At 56.1% G+C, this 19620-nt stretch overlaps 1 protein-coding gene across 2 annotated transcripts in view; it reads left to right on the top strand.

The window, feature by feature from the left end:
- The first annotated feature begins 6139 nt into the window (after positions 1-6139).
- Positions 6140-19620, top strand: part of FBXL18 (F-box and leucine rich repeat protein 18) — a 44704-nt gene continuing 31223 nt past the window's right edge. Inside the window, exons 1-3 of one of the 2 annotated variants that reach the window (XM_043559603.1) lie at positions 6140-6289; positions 11479-11694; positions 15024-16567. In XM_043559603.1, coding sequence (XP_043415538.1) covers positions 6272-6289; positions 11479-11694; positions 15024-16567 — 1778 coding nt within the window. In that variant the 5' untranslated portion in view covers positions 6140-6271. The remainder of the gene's footprint in view (positions 6290-11478; positions 11695-15023; positions 16568-19620) is intronic. The other variant, XM_043559602.1, reaches the window with a different exon arrangement.

The following is a 19620-nucleotide window of genomic DNA, read 5'->3' as shown; positions in this document are numbered from 1 at the left end:
GGCGGGTTTGGAGGTAATTCCACTCTACGTGCAAGGTGACTCTTGGTTAGTGGGAAGGAGACTCTTCTAAGGCCTGATGGCTTCCAACACCCAACAGGAGCTTGTGACTGATCCCCAGCTCACCTCTGCAAGGTTTCCTAGTTCTGTACATACCATGCCACGGGGCGGAGGGCGGGGTGGCGTGGGCTCCAGAAGCAGTCTTGTTCCCTCTGGGCTCCTGGGCTACCTCTGACCTGTACGCAGCTGCCTGCAGGAGGTGGGACAGCAAAGTGCCCAGGATGTTTCTGTCTTAGAGGCCCGGGCAGCAGGCTTTGACATGCATGAAGTCCCCCTCCCACTGCCCGCCCCCCAGGTCAGTTCCAGCTCTTCTGGTCCCATTCAGTGGCGATGATGAGCCCTGGGCCCTGCCCTGCGAGTTTCCACCTTGGACCACTTATTTCATGCCATAAGCATCTATTAAGTGCCCACTGTATGCTGGCCTGCCTTTCTTTCTTGCCTTCCTCCTTCCTTCCTCTGTCCAGCCACTGTTTGTGCCAGGCAGGGTGCCAGGGGCTGGGGACCAGTGGAGAACAAACCAGATGTGCTTCCTGCCTGCATGAGGCACCCGGTGTTAAGGGGGAAACCTGATATTAGGCCAACAAATAAGGTACGATTACTGGTTGTGACAAGGAGGAGAAAAAAGAAGAGGCTCCATGTGAGGAAGGAGGCAGGACCGCAGGGGCACACGCTTTTGTTCATATCGACTGGCGGATGGTGTCACGGGTGCTCATACACATCAAAACCCTGCAAATTGTACCTCGGTAAAACTGGAAAAAAGAAACTAAGAAATACAGATTTTAAAAGGAGGAAAAAGCACTTATCATTTTGTCTCTCTTTTTAAAAAATGTTTATTTAAAAAAAAATTTTTTTTTTCAACGTTTATTTATTTTTGGGACAGAGAGAGACAGAGCATGAACGGGGGAGGGGCAGAGAGCGAGGGAGACACAGAATCGGAAACAGGCTCCAGGTTCTGAGCCATCAGCCCAGAGCCCGACGCGGGGCTCGAACTCACGGACTGCGAGATCGTGACCTGGCTGAAGTCGGACGCTTAACCGACTGCGCCACCCAGGCACCCCCAAAAATGTTTATTTTTGAGAGAGAGAGAGAGAGAGAGAGAGATAGCAAGCGGGGGGAAGGAAGAGACAGAGTGAGACAGAGAATCGGAAGCAAGCTCCTTACTATCAGTGTGGGGCCGGACACTGGGCTTGAACCCATGAACCGTGAGACCGTGCCCCGAGCCGAAATCAAGAGTCAAGAGTCGGATGCTTAACCTGACTGAGCGACCCAGGTGCCTCTGTTTTGTCTCTTTTGAACAAAAAGAAAAATAAAGGATCTGGGGCCCCTGAGTGACTCAGTCGGTTAAGTGTCTGACTCTTGATATCGGCTCAGGTCGTGGTCCCAGCGTCATGGGATTTAGCCCCTTGTCCGGCTCCATGCCGGGCAAGAAGCCTGCTTAAGATTCTCTCTCTCTCTCTCTCTCTCTCTCTCTCTCCACCCCCCATACTCTGCTTACGCATTCTCTCCCTAATAAATACAATAAAATAAAATAAAATTCATAAAAAGAGCACCTGGATGGCTTAGCTGGTTGAGCATCTGACTCTTGGTTTCAGCCCAGGTCATGGTCTCCCAGTTTGTCGGTTTGAACCCAGTCTTGGGCTCCGCACTGTTAACAAGGAGCCTGCTTGGGATTCTCTGTCTCCCTCTCTCTGAGTCCCTCCCCTGCTGGTGCTCTCTGTCTCTCTCTCAAAATAAAAATAAATAGAAAAAAGGAAATAAAGGATCATAGAGCCGTCTGACAGGGTAGTGGGGAGCTGTCCTCTAGGAGCAGGAGACTTCCCTGGGGAGAGGGCCCTCTGACATGCCTGAGGCAGAGTCAGCTGGGCAGATGCAGGTGTGGGCTTGCGTGTCACAGACAGAGGCATGGATTGACCAGAAACAAAGTCCAAGTGAATGGAGTCACAACTCCAAGGCAGAATGGAAGGTGGTGGGGCCATATGTCTTATCTAAGGGGCTTTGAAAGTGACATCACCATCCACATGCCTGTCTGAGAAATGGGAATATCGGGAGCACCTGGAGTGGGTTGTGAGCAGGTGCCCCGTCAATCTTTTCCTTTCAAACAAACATCTGACCTTGAAAATCCTTTACGCCCTAGGCCTTCCTTCCTAGGCCGCAGCTGGCCAGCGGCCGCCGGGCTTGGAGCACACCCTTCCCAGCGGAAAGCCCAAGCCGGGCCAGTCCGTGAGAGGCCGCTCTTCGTTGCTTCCTGTCTTCCTCTCTGCGTCCATTACGAATCTGAGGCCAAGAGGACAGCGGCTGGCTGGCCCAGGGACACCGACCTTACGTGAGGAAGCTGGAGTCTGACCCTGACGCCTCTGAAGCCTGGCAGATCGGCGGGCCGGACACCTTGAGGCTCACGCCAACATGACAGGTCTCTGCTGCACGACAGCCCTGCCTGAATAGAACTGCGCCCCACTAGGCCACTCGGGGAGGAGGGGGGTTGTGCTAAGTACAGGGGTTCAGCCACTCGATCACTCATCAGACGACTTACATGTGAGCGGCGTGCAGTGCTCAGTGCTGGGGGACAGTGCCCATTGCCCCTGTCCTCAAGAAGCTTAAGGGCTAGTCCCAAGGGGGCCACTAGCCATAAGTGGTCGTTTAAATTTAAGAATGCTGGGGCAGGGGCGCCTGGGTGGCTCAGTCTGTTGAGTGTCTCTTTTCCTTCCTTCCTTTCTTTTTTTTAAAGTAGGCTCCACACCCAACATGGGGCTTGAACTCACGACCCAGAGATTAAGAGTTGTGTGCTCTACTGACTGAGCCAGCCAGGTGCCCCTTGAGTGTTTGTCTCTTGATTTTGGCTCAGGTCACGATCCCGGTGTCGTGGGCTTGAGCCCCGGGTCTGGCTCCGTGCTGTCAGTGAGTAGCCTGCTAGAGTCTCTCTCTCCCTCTCTCTATGCCCCTCCCACCCTTCTAAAAAAAAAAAATCTTAAGAGAAAGAGGTTATTCTGGCTGTAGCGAGAGGTGCTTAAGGAAGGTATGGCTCTTTCACAAACTCTTCTGGTGGGATGAGACCCTCAGGGTGAGGAAGAGCCCCCTGGGGCAGGTGTCCAGGCTCTTCCAGTGGGTATCATCCAAGGCCTCTCCCTGGCTCGACCACCTTCAGCAGGCTCCATCCGCCCCTCGCTGCAGCCTCCCGGTGCCTGGAGGTTCTCTGCTCCCCCCCGCAATACAGTTAAGGAGGCGGAATTGGAGGGCTCCCTCTGCCTCTCCAAGCCTCTGAGCTCCTGAGTAGAGACGACGCGGGCTCCAGTCCCAGCTTTGGTATTCACGTACACCTGTGTCCTCTTCTGCAAGCTGGGGTAATGACAGGGTCTACCCACCAGGGTTCCGTGACAGTTCCAATCGGATCTCACGTGGAAAGTGTAATCAGCAGTGGCGTGGGGATCGGGGCCATTGTGAGCTTTCCTTCAGGCCTCACATCAGGAGTGGGTGGGAGGTAACAGAGATCACCACCTTCGCCTACATCATTTCCAGCCTCTACTTGGGGTTTTTGGTGAACCCATGGGGCCAGGGGCTCAGACCTGGCCCCGGCCAGCCAGACACTGCAGTGGCGGGGGGTAGGGGGGTGGGGTGGGGGGGCTGGCTCTCAGTGCAGGAGCCACTGAGAGCACTGTGAGGAAGTGTCGCCCAGACCTGGAAACGAGGGGTGAGAGCAGCGAGGTGTTGGAACTGACTCCCCACTTTGGTTACCTGGAGCCCACGCTCTGTGATTTCCAACTAAATGCTCCTCAGAATTGGGGCACCCGGGAAACGTGGGACTCCGTCCTCATCAGGACCCATAATAGCAATAGTTACAGGGTTTGAATTGCTCCTTGTGCTGGACACTTACATGCATCATCTCCGCTAATCAGGTGCCTAGCTGATGGTGGTTTATTGAGGGCCTGTCGTTGCCAAGCCCCGTTCTAGTGGGCTGTGGTGTCTAAATGTGGTGTCTCTCCCAGTTGGATGGGAGCCCCCAAATGTGGGACACAATCGGGCTTCAGCTAAAGCTGAGATGAAGGCAGGTGGTGAAAGAATTCACCTGAGGCAGAACAAAGGAGGTAGAAGTTTATTGAAGGCTCCGCAAAGGAGCGGCAGGCAGGACAGCAGAGGGGAGGCCGTCTGCAATGAGGGAGTGGGTGGGGGCTGTTTTTAGAGAGGGAAGGTGAGGAGGTATAGGGACGCATGGAATTTTCCCTTTTTTGGTAACTGTGCCTGGTTGTAAGTAGCCCATTGGTCAGTTTAGGGCCTCTGGATATTTTGAGGTGGGTCACCTGATGGGCCTGTCCGCATTCAGCCAGGTAGTTGCTGTGGGCCCTTTCTACCTTCCGTGGCTCAAGCCTGTTTGCCTAAAAGCCAGCGGCCTCTATCTAGACAAGGGACAGAAAATAAACATTTGCATGACAATAAAAAACATACCTGATTACGGATCACAAGGGGAAAAGAAGGAAGGGGTCCGGGAGTCAGGAGGACAGGAGGAGAAACCTTGGGCCTCTGGGAAACTCCAGACACCTGTCTAGGTCATAGCTGGGCTCCATTGTCAAGACTCCAGTAGTAAACAATGGGATCTCCATTAACACTCTTGTTATGCCTGAAGTTGTGTTCAACTGTTGACTAAACCACGAACTCTTTGAGGCAAGGACTGTGCCTGCCCCCAGGATGGTCCACCCACAGGAGGAGCTCATCAAAGGCCTCTTGATACAAAAGGCTCGACCCAATGAAGTGGGAGGAAAATGAGGCCCCAGGAGAGTAGGTATGAAACCTGATGTACTAGGTTGAATACGTGTCCCCCAAAGATTGACCTCCGCCCAGAACCTGAGAATGTGACCTTATTTGGAAGCAAGCTCTTTGCATATGTCATTAGTTGAGATAAGGTCACCCTGGATTAACACGGATTCTAAATCTAACATGACAGGTGCCCATAAGAAAGGATACAAATGTGTGGACACGCCCCCGCCCCCCCCGCCCCCCCCCCCCCCCCCCCCCCCTCGCCCCCCCGCCCCCCCCCCCCCCCCCCCCCCCCCCCCCCCCCCCCCCCCCCCCCCCCCCCCCCCCCCCCCCCCCCCCCCCCCCCCCCCCCCCCCCCCCCCCCCCCCCCCCCCCCCCCCCCCCCCCCCCCCCCCCCCCCCCCCCCCCCCGCCGCAGGAAAGCAAGATGGCCCTGCAAAGACAGAGGAAGAACTTGGGAGCCATAGAGTTGCAAGCCAAGGATTGTTGGCCATCACCCAAAGCTAGGAAGAGCAAGAAGGGATTCTTCCTGCGAGCCACTGGAACATGGCCCAATCACCATCTTTGTTTCCTACTTTTGGCCTCCACAACTGTGAGAGAATACGTTTCTGTGGTTTAACCCCCCCCCCCTCCCTCCCCGCCCCCAGATCGTGGCCCTTTGTTCCACCGACCACAGGAAACATACACACGCTTAAGGTCAGGAGTCAGCACCAATTCTGACCCCAGTTTTTCCCCACGGATTTTTATGAGTAAATGATTTCTATATACAAAGCGTTAAGGGGTGAGGGCACATCAGCCACCTGTTCATTTACCCAGCAAGTCTTTATTCAGGGCCTATTACGCGTCAGGCAGCATCCTAGGTACCTGGAATCCCTGCCCCTGAGTACAGGAAGAGAACAACAAAGAAAAAAGAAAAGAAAAAGGCACAGTAGGTCAGACAGTGCAGAGAGCTATGAAGAAAAAATACAGGATAAGGAGCAAATTTAGGTGTGGGAATGTGAGGACGTGGAGGAGGGGAGGCTGTTTTCTGCCCGGTGGGCAGGGGCCCCGCTCCCCGCGGGTGGTTCTTGCAGGCATGGGGACGCAAAGGCCAAGGCCTGGAGGCAGGAGAGTGCTGCCCGGACAGGAAGAGGCCAGTGGGGCTGGAAAGGAGCCTGCAGAGAGCAGAGGAGGGGGAAAGGAGCCAGGCCAGAGAGCCAGCTGCGGCTGAGCTGACGGGGTCCTCTCGGGCTCACCCCGCGCCCTAGCAGGACCTCTGGCACGGGCGCCGCACCCAACATGGCGGCCGCGCGGGACAGGCCGACTGGCGAGAGGAAGTGCGTAAGCAGGCGCCGGAAGTGGCTGGAGCCCCCGCCCCCTCCCGGGGTCTCTGTGGAGTCGCGGACGCGCCGGCTTTGAGCATCCCTGGCGGGCCAGGGGGAGGCCTTGGGGCTGCGGCTCCCGCGGCCGCGGCCCCGCCCGCCTTCGACATGGCCAGCTCCGGAGAGGTACGGCCGGCGCCTCTCTCCGCTCCCCTTCCTGCCGCGCGGCCTTGGCTTCGCTCGGGCCTTCCCATCTCTCCCCGGTCCCCTTGCGTCCTTTCCATCCAGCCGCCTATCCCGCTCCATCCTTCCCGTCCCGACCTCGACCCCCAGCTCGGTGCCGCTTGGCCCTTTCCACCCCAGCCCTGGCGTCTGCCCTGTTTGGTCCTTCCTGCCCCGACCCTGGCCTCGGTCTCGCCGGGTCCTTCCCATCCCTGTCTTGGCCTTGCCCCTGCCCCATCCTTGCCTCATCCCGCCCCCATCCCTCCCCGGTCCTCACCACTCCGTTCCGAAGACACAAGCTCTCTCCTCCTTGGGTTTTCCAGCCCTTTCCCAGCCCCGCAGTCGTGATCGCCAGAGTTCTTCCCCTCCTCTGCGCCCCCAGAGTTTCCAGGCTCCTCTAGGCCTCTCAGGCCCTTTTCCCATGTGCCTGGGCTCAGCCCTTGGAGCTATGAGACTTTCCTCTTCCATGCCCGCTGTGCACCCCATCCTCTATCTTTGAATGCTCAGTTTCAGTCCTTTTCAGCACTTTGCTCTGTGCCTGCTTGTGTGACTTGGGGGGTAATGGAGGAAGGGCCATTTCACCCGGGAGACTTCTGACTTAGCCCAGAATTCCTTCCCCAGCACTCCACAAGTCTGGGTCTGAGTCCCTGGAATGTGGTGCAAGGTATTTTATCTGCATACCGAGGTATGGGGGTTCGGAATCGGACTAGTGTCTTTCCTCTTGTTGCTTCCTGCCTTTCTTTATGTGTATTTGTGTGCACCTGTGTGTATATGTAGCACGTGGGACTTGGACCCTTGAGTGCACTTCCTGGCTTAGGGGCTTACCTAGGCTCTGGGGAACTGGAGTCAGAGGTTCAAGTGTTTTTCGAACGGGGCTGGGTGTTGGTGACAGCACCTCTTCCTTTGAAGTGAATTAGGCTTAGAAGTGGCCCCTTGATTGAGAAGGACGGTGTGGGACTGTGGGACATACCTGCAGACTGGTGGGAGGATTGAAGGGCTGGAAAGCTGCAGCTCTAAAAGGAAGAGTTGTGGGGTTGCCTGGCTGTGTTAACAGATTCAGGTAATTGTGTGTCCTTGCGGGGCCCCGGGGGGCTGGCACAAAGGCCCCTGTGTTCCTTGAAGGGACCTGGCCAGTGAGGCCTCTCTCATTGCTTTGTGGGTGGCTCTTGAGAGGAGAGAGGGCTGTCTCTTTCTACGCTGGGTGTGGAAATCAAGGTCCCTTCTGGGACGGTCTGTTGATTATTTGTTGATATATAGTTCACATACCATGAAATTCACAGTGTTAGGGGGCGCCTGGGTGGCTCAGTCGGTTGAGCGTCAGACTTGGGCTCAGGTCATGATCTTACGGTGGTTCGTGAGTTGGAGCCCCGCATCTGGCCCGCTGCTGTCAGCTTGTCAGCACAGAACCTGCTTCAGATCCTCTGTCCCCTTCTGTCTGCCCCTCCCCTGCTTGCACTCTGTCAAAAATAAATAAGTAAGTAAGTAAATAAATAAATACATTCCACAGCTTTAAATTTATTTATCTTTTTAAAGTAAGCTTTATGCCCAACGTGGGGCTTGAACTCACAACACTGAGATCAAGAGTTGCATGCTCTACCAACTGAGCCAACCAGGTGCCCCAGAGTGGTTTTGAAAAACATAGTCACATGGTTGTGCAGCTATCCCCACTGTAGGATTCCAGATGAGGTGGTCTGATTTTGAAAGTCATTACTGGCTTTGAAAGGTGTTTGTTTTTATTTTTATTTTTTTAAAGTTTATTTTTGTGTGCGAGAGACAGGGAATGTGCGTGTGCACAGGTGAACAGAGGAGAGGGGCAGAGGGAAAGAGAAGATCCCATGCAACCTCCACGCCGTCAGTGCAGAGCCTGATGTGGGGCTCAAGTTTCACGACCGGCCGTGAGGTCATGACCAGAGCAGAAGTCAAGAGTCGGATGCTTCACCGACTGAGCCACCCAGGCACCCCTCATTACTGGCTTTAAAATGCAGGTGCCCAGGATGGCTTCCAGAGTTTCTGGGAGTAGTGGTCTGCGGTTTTTGTAATGCTTCAAATGATTCTGAAGCCGTGGTCCGTGGCCTCACCTGGTTCGGTGTTTTTTTAACTCTTGGAAATTAAAAAACGATCCCCATTCAGGAGCCATTCCTGGCCTAGTGAGGAGATAAGCGTCATCCGATGAGGCTGGGGTGAGGGGAGGAGGGTACCTGGTCCAGCGGTGGATGGGCACGGTGAGGGTGAGGTAAGCGGGGTGCCCGATGCTGGGAGGGCTTCGTTGCATTTGAGCCTTTGAGCCAAAGTTCTGGCAGGAGCAGTTTTCCTGTGTGGTGGCCTGTCTGGTGGAGGGAAACAGCTTGTGGAAAGGCTTAGAGGCACGAGGCAGGCAGGGGACATTCTAGAAATTGCTAAGAGAAACAGAGACCTGAGAAGTGGGACAGAAAATTTATGGAAACCCATAAAATTGTGCCCCTCTTGAGACTGGTGTTGTGGTTTAACAAAGGTTTTATGATGTAAAATATGCTATATTTTACAATTTTACATCATGAAAGAGCGGTATAATGAGCCTTTCTGTTAGATCCATTGGCCAGTTATTGAAAAAAATGTTTTTTTTTTTTTTTTTTTGCATTTAGTGTTCCTTTTTTTCTTTTTAAGTTTATTTATTTATCTGAGAGAGAGAGAGAGAGAGAGAGAGAGAGAGAGAATCCCAAGCAGGCTCTGTACTGCCAGTGAGGAGTGCAGTGCGGGGCTCGAACTCACGAGTTGCAAGATCATGATCTGAGCCAAAGTCAGACGCTTAACCGCCTGAGCTACTCAGGCACCCCTCTTTATTTGTTTTTTTTAAGTAAGTTTTATGCCCGGTGTGGGGCTTGAACTCACAACTCCAAGATCAAGAGCCACATGTTCCACCAACCGAGCCAGCCAGGTGCCCTCCCATTGCCCAGAGTTAATAGTTGTTAACACATGACCAGCCTTGTTTCATCTCTCTCTCCCGTTGACTTATTTAGATCATTCCAGACACCTCTTCAGTTGATTTGTGAGACCTATGATTTCTTGGGCTGCCCAATGTGAACATCTGGGAGGGGATGATTTTGGGGCAGGTACTGAAGTTTCAGTACTTAATTCTGCCTAAGGTTTTTTTGTTTTGTTTTGTCTTCGCTTAAAATTTTTTTGTGTGAAATGTTACGTTCTGAAAAGTGCATAAAACTCATTTTTCCCCCTTACATTTTATTTTTAAAAATATTTTTTAAGTCTTTTTGCTTATTTTTGAGAGAGGCAGAGAGAGAGGGAGACACAGAATGTGAAGCAGGCTCCAGGCTCTGAGCTGTCAGCACAGAGCCCGACGTGGGGCTCGAACCCACGAACCATGAGATCATGACCTGGGCTGAAGTCAGATGCTTAAACAACTGAGCCACCCAGGCGCCCCTGGGAATCATCACTTGTAACACATGCCTGGGTGATCCCTATGATTGGCTCTGGGACGCGCCGAGCTACGGAAAGTCACTGATGGTTGAGAACACTAGCCCCAGAATACAGCGACCCAGAGCACTGCGGACTTGGGTCTGACGGCTGTCGTCTACCCTCACAAACCTTGGGAGGAGGGGGACAGGATCGAAGGCACCTCAGATGGAAAGGAGGACAGTGAAGGCACATGGGAAGGGCCTGTGCTGTTCCACCGTGGAAAATGTTTGCGGAAACCCTTTCCCAGGCCTGGGGAACACTTGGCGGGACAGAGAAGGGGGCTCCAGTCACAGAGCCCGGGAGACCCTGGAGGCTGTGTGGGGTGTGCAGGCAGGCTCTCCCTTCCCAGACTTCACGGTTGCCACGGCAGCAACAGGGCTCTCCGGGTCTCAGGGCTTCCATCGGTGCACATCTGTATAGAAGAGAAGTCTGGTTTGAGGAGGGGGGCTTGGAGACAGGCGGTGGAAATAATCCTGGGTGCCCTCTCCTGGGAGCGGTCAGACAGGCACCCCTTCGGTGGGGATGCTTTAGAGGCAAGAGGATCCCTTCTGGGAAGTGCCGGGAAGTTACGGGGATCCCTCCCCACCATGGGCTCCCCTGAGAGCCTCCAGTCCCTTTGCCCTTGAGTTGGGAATTTCCTGTCACACCGATGAAGGGTGAGCCCCCTCTCCCGCTGGGTTGTACACATCAGCCCAGGAGAGGCGGGAGGCCTGCGTCACGGAAGAAAACCTTTTGCAGATTTTTACAGAAACACAGTGAAATGTGTGGACATCTTACGGGAAGTACTGATCCGAGTTTCTAGCCAGATAGTGTGATAAGTGGGGGTAAATTGTGCAGTTCCCATCATCTAGTAGTAGCCTCGGCAATGTAAAGACATCGGTCTAGGAGGTGCGATTTCTTCTTTATAAGGACTATACTGCCCTTCCTTAATGGCAGTGCTGGAAAGACCTGCTTTCTGCCACTGTTTGAGGGCCTGACGCCCATCCCAGCAACCCCAACAGGTGAAGACATGTTGTTATCCCCAGTCTTCGTTGGTTTTTTTTTTAATGTTTATTTTGAGAGTGAGAGCTTGAGTGGGGGAGGGGCAGAAAAAGAGGGAGACAGAATCCCAAGCAGGCTCTGTGCTGTCAGCACGGAGCCTGATGTGGGGCTCGAACCCAGGAACCATGAGATTGTGACCTGAGCCGAAATCGAGAGTCGGACGCTTAACTGGATGAGCCCCCCCCGCCCTCCCCGCCAGGCGCCCCTCTTATTTATTTATTTTTTTTCCCACCTCTGTTGTTTCTTGATAGACTCCTGCTACCCGAGCATGTTAAGAATATAGCGTGAGGCTGGGGGGAGCGGGAGAAGAGCCTCCTTCCCAAATGGAGAACGTTGGCCGATGGTCAGAAGTGGAGTCCGCAACATGGCGGGCTTGATGGGAGACCTTTAGTGGGAACGGTCTCTTACATTTGGAAAAAAATTGCGATTTCATTTTGCCTCTCTTGAGGAGAGACCCTGGTGTGCAGATGCGAAAGGGGGTGTTGAATGGCACGGGCTCTGGCTCCGCAGGTAAGGGTTTTGGTGAAAGTACCTTCTTTCCCACAGACTGTGCTGACGGCTTCCCTTGGCATCTGTCCTTGGCCGAGGAGGCCAGGCTGAAGGCCACCTCAGGGATCCCGTGGGAATTCGGTGTCTTTCTCCCCGCCCCCCCTTATCTACAGGACACGTCCAACGAGGGCGACGCGCCCCCTGCAGCAGCCACTATGGCGGTGGGCGCCCACCTTCTCGGCTTCTCGGATGAGATCCTCCTGCACATCCTGAGCCACGTGCCCAGCACAGACCTGGTTCTGAACGTCCGGCGCACCTGCCGGAAGCTTGCAGTTCTGTGCCTGGACAAGAGCCTTACCCACACGGTGCTGCTGCAAAAGGACTATGAGGTGAGGCGCGGGTCGCGAGGTGGTGCTGGCCCACGGGCGGGGATGGGGACGGCCCACGTGCCCCTCCGAGGACCGGCACAGCCTGGCAGGGGGGCGCCGTGCGGCTGGTGACAAAGAAGGTGGGAGCTCCGAGTCCTGACCTGCTCAACCTCCGAGACACATGGTTAGGTGATAAAAGCTAGAGACCGGAAGGCGCGGCCGGTGTGGCCCCCGGGGGGGAGGGCGCAGGCTCGGTGGGTGGATGCGGTGCTGGGAGGGAGGCCGACCTCCCGGCAGGTACCCCAGGAGCGGGCTGCCGGGTCCGCGGCGGGTGTTGGCACTTCGGTGGTGCGGGGGAGGCCCCATCTCGCCCCCCAGCAGCCGCGTGCCGGGTTTCAGCTGCTGCGCGACCTTCCCGCCAGGCCGCTCTCTGACGGCCAGGGCGGGCGTCGCCTTGTGCCTTTTCACCTGGCGTCGCGGGGGGGAAGGGCGCTGGGATGGCAGCAGTGCTGTTTCCGTCCGGGGCTGGGCTGTTGGTGTATCTTCTTTCCCGAAGCAGCTGTGTAGGGCTTCTTCTCGTGGAGTTACAGGAATTCTCACGTACTCTGCGTCCCTTGTCGGGTGCCTGTGTCGTACTTTCTCTCGCAGTCTGGCTTGCCTTTCCTCTTTTTTTAACGGGATCTTTTGAGAGCGTAAGTGTTTGAATTTAAGTCGAAGTACAATTTATTGATTTTTTTTTCTGAGTTCGTGTGCTTCGCATTTGTGTTGAAGAAAATTTTGTTAGACCTGAGGTCGTGAAGATTTTCTGCTGTTGTCTTACAGAAGTCTTACAGCTTTAGCTCTTCTGGTATGCGTCCGATCCCTGTTGTGGTCATCTCTGTATGTGGTGTGAGGTAGGGATCGAGGGCTCCTTTTTTGCATGTGGCTCCTCACGGTTGCAACATCACTTATCGACAGGGTCATCCTTTCCTTGTTAAATCGCCCTGTAATTTTTTTTTTTATTCTATATATATGTAATTCCAGTATAGTTAACATACAGTGTTATATTAGTTTCAGGTATACGATTTAGTGATTCAACACTTCCATACGTCACCCTGTGCTCATCATGACAAGTGTGCTCCTTAACCCTTGTCACCTCTTTCTCTCATTTCCCCATCCCCTCCCCTCAGGTCACCATCAGTTATCAGTTCGTTCTCTGTACTTAAGAGTCTGTTTCTTGGTTTGTGTGTCTGTCTGCCTGTCTCTTTTGCCTTTGCTCTTTTGTTTCTTTTATTTATTTATTTTTTAATTAAAAAAGTTGACTATTATTGTTATTAAGTTTATTTATTTTGAGCGAGAGAGAGAGAGACAGAACGTGAGTGGGGGAAGGGGCAGAGAGAGAGAAGGAGACTCAGAATCCGAAGCAGGCTCTAGGCTCTGAGCTGTCAGCACAGAGCCTGATGCAGGGCTTGAACCCACAAGCCATGAGATCATGACTGGAGCAGAAAGTCAGATGCTTTAACTGACTAAGCCACCCAGGCACCCCTATTTTTTAAAATTAAAAAGAAAATGTTTTATTTATTTTTGTGTGAGAGTGAGAAGATGAGGGGCAGAGAGGGAGAGAGAGAATCCCAAGCAGGCTCTGCACTATCAGCAAAGATGTGGAGCTCGAACCCACCAACCACGAGATCATGTCCTGAGCCAAAACCAAGAGTTGGACGCTTAACTGACCGAGCCACCCAGGCACCCCTGCTTTTTTGTTCCTTAAATTCACATATGAGTGAAATCATGTGGTATTTGACTTATTTCCCTCGGCATTAAACCATCTAGATCCATCCATGTTGTCACAAATGGCAAGGTTTCATTCTTTTGTATGATTGCCTTGCAACTTCTGTTGAAAGTCAACTGATGACATATCTTAAAGATAAAAATAGAGGACTTGACCTAGACCCAAGTTTTAGGAGACTGTGGGAAGGTGTCCTTACTGTTGTTGTGAAGCTGTGCATTTGAACCCAGAGTGAGGCCCCTCCAGAGCTTGGCTCTTTACGGGAGAATGCACTGTGCCCCTCTCTGCTGGGGGCGGGGGTGGGGGGCAGCTGAGCCGACTCCCCAGAGCCAGGGTCAGGCTTCCTGCCTGTGAGGGTTCTTTCCTGTAGAGGGAAGGGCATCTGCCCTGGCACAGTGTATCTGGAGCATTTCCGATGCGTGTGTCCTGCCCCTGAGCGGCTGTGTGTGCGCGAGTTTAGCTTAGAGCAGTGATCGGGATGCACGAACGTGACTTGTGCGGGTGCTCGAGGCAGTGTGGTTTCTGAAGGCCTCGCTGGCACAGCCGGGACGGGCAGCTGTCGGCTGCTGGCTTCCGTGACCAGACGTAATGTGGCTCACCTAAGCGGTGAGGAATATTTTTGAGGAATATCTAATGATGTGAAAATGCTTACGATGTAAAGGGCAGCGACAGCCAGGTCGGGTTTCCAGGCCACGACTTCATCACGTGATTCGAACCACCCCACCCCCACCCCCCCCCACATCACATAATAACACTTACTGTCTTCACCGGTTTTAAGTGCACGACGGTGTCCGGTACGCAGGATTACCTCTGTGGTGTCGTGCAGCCATCGTCAGTGTTTCCGGAACTTTTCCATCACCCTGAACGGAAACTCTGGATCCGTTAAGCGGTGACTCCCCATGCCCCTTTCCCCAGCCCCTAGTAACTTCTGCTCTGCTTTCCGTTTGTGAATTTGCCTATTGTGGGTATTTCCTGTGAGTGGAGTCACACACCATGGGATCCTCTCTGACTGGCCTGTTTCACCTAGCGTCACGTCCTCCAGGTTCACCATGTTGTGGCACGTGTCAGAGCGTCACCGTGTGGCCAAATGGTACTCCTTTGCGTGCGTAGACCGCGTTTTGTTTATCCTTTGTCTGTTGGTGGACGTTTGGGTTGTTGCCACCCGTTGTTGCTGTGGGTAGTGCTGCCGTGTGCGTGACGGGCATGGATTGAGTCCCTGTGTCTTCCGTTCCCTTGGTGGAGTTGCTGGGTCTCATGGTAACCCTGGCTTTAGCTTAAGGAGGCACCACCACACTTTTCCACACCCGCTGCACCGGCTTACATTCGCGCCCAGCTGGGGGTTCTCGACTGCTGGCTTCCGGTAGGCCTGGTGGGAGGGGAGGCAGGGGCCGGCTCTCCCCTCCGGTGTCCCTCCTCTGCTGGAGCGCAGAGCCCCTGCAGGGCCCCTCGTGGCTCCGGGTTGTCCACTGCTGAGGGGGAGGGTGTGGGCCGAGGGATGAAGCGGAAGGAGCCGCCCCGGTGCCTTCAGCCCCTTTCCTTCCTCCCCGCCCCTCCCCGTCCCGTCCCGTCCCGTCCCGTCCCGCAGGCGAGCGAGGACAAGGTGAAGCAGGTGGTGAAGGAGATCGGCCGCGAGATCCAGCAGCTCAACATGGCCGGCTGCTACTGGCTGTCGGGCGCCACCATCGAGCACGTCGCCCGCTGCCGCGGCCTGGTGAAGGTCAACCTGTCGGGCTGCCACCTGACCTCCGTGCGCCTCTCCAAGATGCTGTCGGCCCTGCAGCACCTGCGCTCCCTGGCCATCGACGTGAGCCCCGGCTTCGATGCCGGCCAGCTGAGCGGTGAGTGCAAGGCCACGCTGAGCCGCGTGCGGGAGCTCAAGCAGACGCTGTACACGCCCTCGTACGGCGTGGTGCCCTGCTGCACCAGCCTCGAGAAGCTGCTGCTCTACTTCGAGATCCTCGACCGCACGCGGGAGGGCGCCGTCCTGTCGGGCCAGCTCATGGTGGGCCAGAGCAACGTGCCCCACTACCAGAACCTGCGGGTGTTCTACGCGCGCCTGGCGCCCGGCTACATCAACCAGGAGGTGGTGCGGCTCTACCTGGCCGTGCTCAGCGACCGCACGCCCGAGAACCTCCACGCCTTCCTCATCTCCGTGCCCGGCAGCTTCGCGGAGAGCGGGGCCACCAAGAACCTCCTGGACTCCATGGCCCGCAACGTCGCGCTGGACGCCCTGCAGCTGCCCAAGTCCTGGCTCAACGGCTCGTCCCTCCTCCAGCACATGAAGTTCAACAACCCCTTCTACTTCAGCTTCAGCCGCTGCGCCCTGTCCGGCGGCCACCTGATCCAGCGGGTCATCAACGGCGGGCGGGACCTGCGGAGCCTGGCCAGCCTGAACCTCAGCGGCTGCGTGCACTGCCTGTCCCCGGACTCGCTGCTCCGCAAGGCGGAGGACGATATCGACAGCGGCATCCTGGAGACGCTCGTGGCGTCCTGCCACAACCTGCAGCACCTCAACCTGTCGGCCGCCCACCACCACAGCGCCGACGGCCCGGGCCGCCACCTCTGCCAGCTGCTGGCCCGGCTGCGCCGCCTGCGCTCCCTGTCCCTGCCCGTGTGCTCCGTGGCCGAGGCGGCACCGCGGGCCGACCGCGCCCCGGCCCAGCCCGCCCCGCACGCCGTGCCCCGCGGCTTCGGCAAGAAGGTGCGCATCGGCGTGCAGTCGTATTCTGGCCCCCTCCCGGGGCAGGCGGCCCCCCAGCCCTCCTCCGTGTTCTGGGCTCTGCTGAAGAACGTGCCCTTTCTGGAACGCCTCGAGCTCATCGGGTCCAGCTTCTCCTCCGCCATGCCGCGCAACGAGCCCGCCATCCGCAACTCCCTCCCGCCCTGCAGCCGGGCGCAGAGCGTCGGGGACTCGGAGGTGGCCGCCGTCGGCCAGCTGGCCTTCCTGAGGCACCTGACGCTGGCCCAGCTGCCCGGCATCCTGACGGGCTCCGGGCTGGTCAGCATCGGCCTGCAGTGCCAGCAGCTGCAGTCCCTGTCGCTGGCCAACCTGGGCCTGATGGGGAAGGTGGTCTACACGTCCGCCCTCTCGGACATGCTGAAGCATTGCAAGCGGCTGAAGGACCTCAGGTGAGGGGGCCTGGCGGCTCCGCCGTGGCCGCCGCCGGCCCTTCGGAGGCTTGAGAGGCGGCAGGGGGACGTGAGCGGCTCGGGCCCTCGCGTGGCAGACGTTCGCGTACCTGCTGCCCGTCTGCCGGGGTGGAGGAGAGGCGGGCTGTCCTCTAGCGGCTGAGGGCCTGGGGGGCGGTGGGGCCCGACCGGGGCTTGTGCGCGGTGACGGGACTCAGGGAGGCAGCAGGGGGCGGAGGCCGGGGCGGGAGGCAGGCGTGTCCGCATCGCTGCGGTCGTTTGAGTGGTTGCTCTAGAAGATGCCGCTGTGTGTGCGGTCCTGGTCAGTCCTCGCGACGACCCCAGGAGACGGCTGTTGCCCCACGTAGCGGAGCTGGTGAGGGGTGGTGCCAGGAGCCGAACTCGGGGCTTTCCGTCTGACTGTGTGCTTTTTGAAGCCAAGAGTCAGAGGGCGCTGGGAGGAGACTCGAGGCCAAGGCTTTCTGGAAAAGCGGGTGGCATGTGCTGGGGCCCTGGGGTCTTGCCAACACACTGGGTGCTCAAAAGCACAGGTGAGGTGGGGCGGGCAGCCGGACGGAGGGAGCCGGACGGAGGGAGCAGTCCCGTCTCCAGCTGGGAAAGGCCCCCCCTGGCACCCGCCTGGACTGGAGGAGCCAGAGACAGGGGCGCTGAAAGGGGGCGGTGCTTGCTGTAGGCAGGTGACAGTGGCCCGGAGCGAGGTGGTGGGGTGATCTGAGAGAGGAGAGGGTGAGGGGCAGGACCCACCCAGGCTGCTGTCCTAAGAGTCCAGACACAGTGGACTCTCGCTGAATTGAGCCGTGGAGTGAGGGGGGTTCTTGGGAGCATTGAAAGGGTAAGCCTTTGGGGGTGCCGGGGCGGCTCAGCGGGTTAAGCGTCGGCCCTTGATTTCGGTTCAGGTCGTGATCTCACAGTTTCATGAATTTGAGCCCTGCATTGGGCTGACAGTGCGGAGCCTGCTTGGGATATTCTCTCTCTCCCTCTCCCCTCTCCCCTCTCCCCTCTCCCCTCTGCCCTCTCCCCTCTCCCCTCTCCCTTCTCCCCCACTTCTCCCCCCCACCTCAGAATAAATAAATAAGCTTTAAAAATAAAATAAAATAAACTTAAAAAAATAAATACAGGGTAAGCCTTTGTTGACCTGAGACATGTTTGAAAATCTTGACAGATCTGATCTTGAAAAATTGCACTGAGCTTGAAAAATCACACTGTTTCCCAGAATCTACTGGAAGGTATGGTGGGGCGGATGTCAGCTCTGCTGGGGCTTCAGGTTGGGGAGGATGTAGCGGCCAGGCTCAGGTCACTCAGCTGGTCTCCCTGTCAGGCTGGAGCTGTGGGGTGGCTGGTGGGTGGCGCGAGAGCAGGAGCACTGAGGTGTGTGTGTGTGTCACTGTCCCCACAGTGGTCAGCGCGCACTTTGTGTTTTTGCCGAGTGCCAGGTGCTAAGCCAGGGGCTGTCAGGCACCGTCTAGTCCCCGTGACAGCCCTTCATCGTTCCCATTTCATAGACGAAGTAATGGAAGCTTGAAGGAGGAGCTGATGTTCACCCAGCTCACTCGAACTCCAGAGCTTGACCTTAGCCCCAGGTCGTGCCAAATGGAAACCACTGTGCCTTTGCAGGCTTCCACTTTCCCCTCAGAAGGCGTCCTCTGACAGGAAATGGAGCCGGCTGAGTGCTTGGCCACTCCCGCTCTGGAGCCTTCTAGGGGTCCTCTGCAGGCTGTGCCTGCCGTCTGTCCATTCTCCCTCCAAGCGCGATCCACACTGCGGCTCCTGAGGCCCTGCCTTCGGGGGTGAGAATCCCAGGATCCGACCCGGCAGAGCGGGGTGAGTAGGCCTCGGTGTTTTCCCGCTGTGTCGGATCCACACACCCTGGATGTGCGGCTTCGGTCGTTAGCCCGAGTGTCCACGGAACCCCGTATTTGGGGAGGGGGCAGTTGTTCATGCCGTGTCCCGTGCGTTCCAGTTACCCTTGCTTCGAGAATCGTAATGCTGAGTTGTTAGAACCCCCTGGTTTAGACCTGAGTCAAAGTTAACTTCCCGGGAACTTCGAGGTGCAGTGTGTGCCTGGCTCTGGCCGTGGCCTCCCCAGCCACGTTCGGCCTTGCCCAGAGGTGATACAAGACATCACGAAACGGTTAAGGACGCTCGATGGGCAGCGTTGCTGTTCCCATTGCAGGGACCTTTGGGACCCTCTGTCCTGCTGCAGGTGCGGAGTGCCCGGGTAGGTTGGAGGAGCGAGGACCGCAGGCCTGCTCTTTACTTCCTGCCACCCCCCTGATGTCCCCCTTCCTGCCCACCTGTGCCTTGTGGCCCAAATTCCATCCTCTCTGTTAATTTCTCTGGCTTGGGCACCTCTCCTGCCAGGTTGGGGTGTGGCATCAGCCACCGGGGACGGAGGAGGGGCCCTGGTTGCAGCAGGCGGCCCCCTCCACCACCGTCTTCACGGGACGGGCCTGTCTGACGTTAGAGGCTTGGATGCCTGTCTTCTTGCCTCTGTATCTGCAGCAGCAGGAATCTGCTCCCTCCTCCACTGGTCCTTCTCTGTCCAGTGCCTTGTCCCTCCTTGCTTCTTCTTGGGCCTTTGCCGTCACATCGCTGGCCTTTCTGGAAGGAGCGGTGATCAGCGTGCGGTCAGCGGGCCACATTTCGCTCAAAGCTGCAGATGGGTCCTGATATATATTTAGCAAACAGAAAACTCCCCGGGTCTGCAACCCTGTTAACCTGTTGGGAGTCTTGAGATTAGGAGGAATTGAACATTCCCCAAAATTGGGGGCGGGTGAACACCTGAGTTCTAATTTCACTGAATTCTGAGTCAAGGTATTTCTGGATCTCTCCTCTTTGCGATTGGGGTTTTGTTTTTGTTTTTGTTTTTTTCTTTTTTCTTTCTTGCCAACCCATTAAACCTTGTGCCTTTTCTGGCCGTGCTGTTGGGGAGTGTTTGGTCATCGTCCGGGAGTGTTTGATAAAAACGGAAGTCGATGAAAATGAAATTAAGTAAAATACAGCACCTAATTTAATAAGTCAAAGTAGTCAGA

The sequence above is a fragment of the Prionailurus bengalensis genome, chromosome E3 (assembly GCF_016509475.1).
Source record: "Prionailurus bengalensis isolate Pbe53 chromosome E3, Fcat_Pben_1.1_paternal_pri, whole genome shotgun sequence".
Taxonomy (NCBI): domain Eukaryota; kingdom Metazoa; phylum Chordata; class Mammalia; order Carnivora; family Felidae; genus Prionailurus; species Prionailurus bengalensis.
Note: the sequence above shows the minus strand (reverse complement) of the source record. Positions and strands in the feature narration are given on the sequence as shown.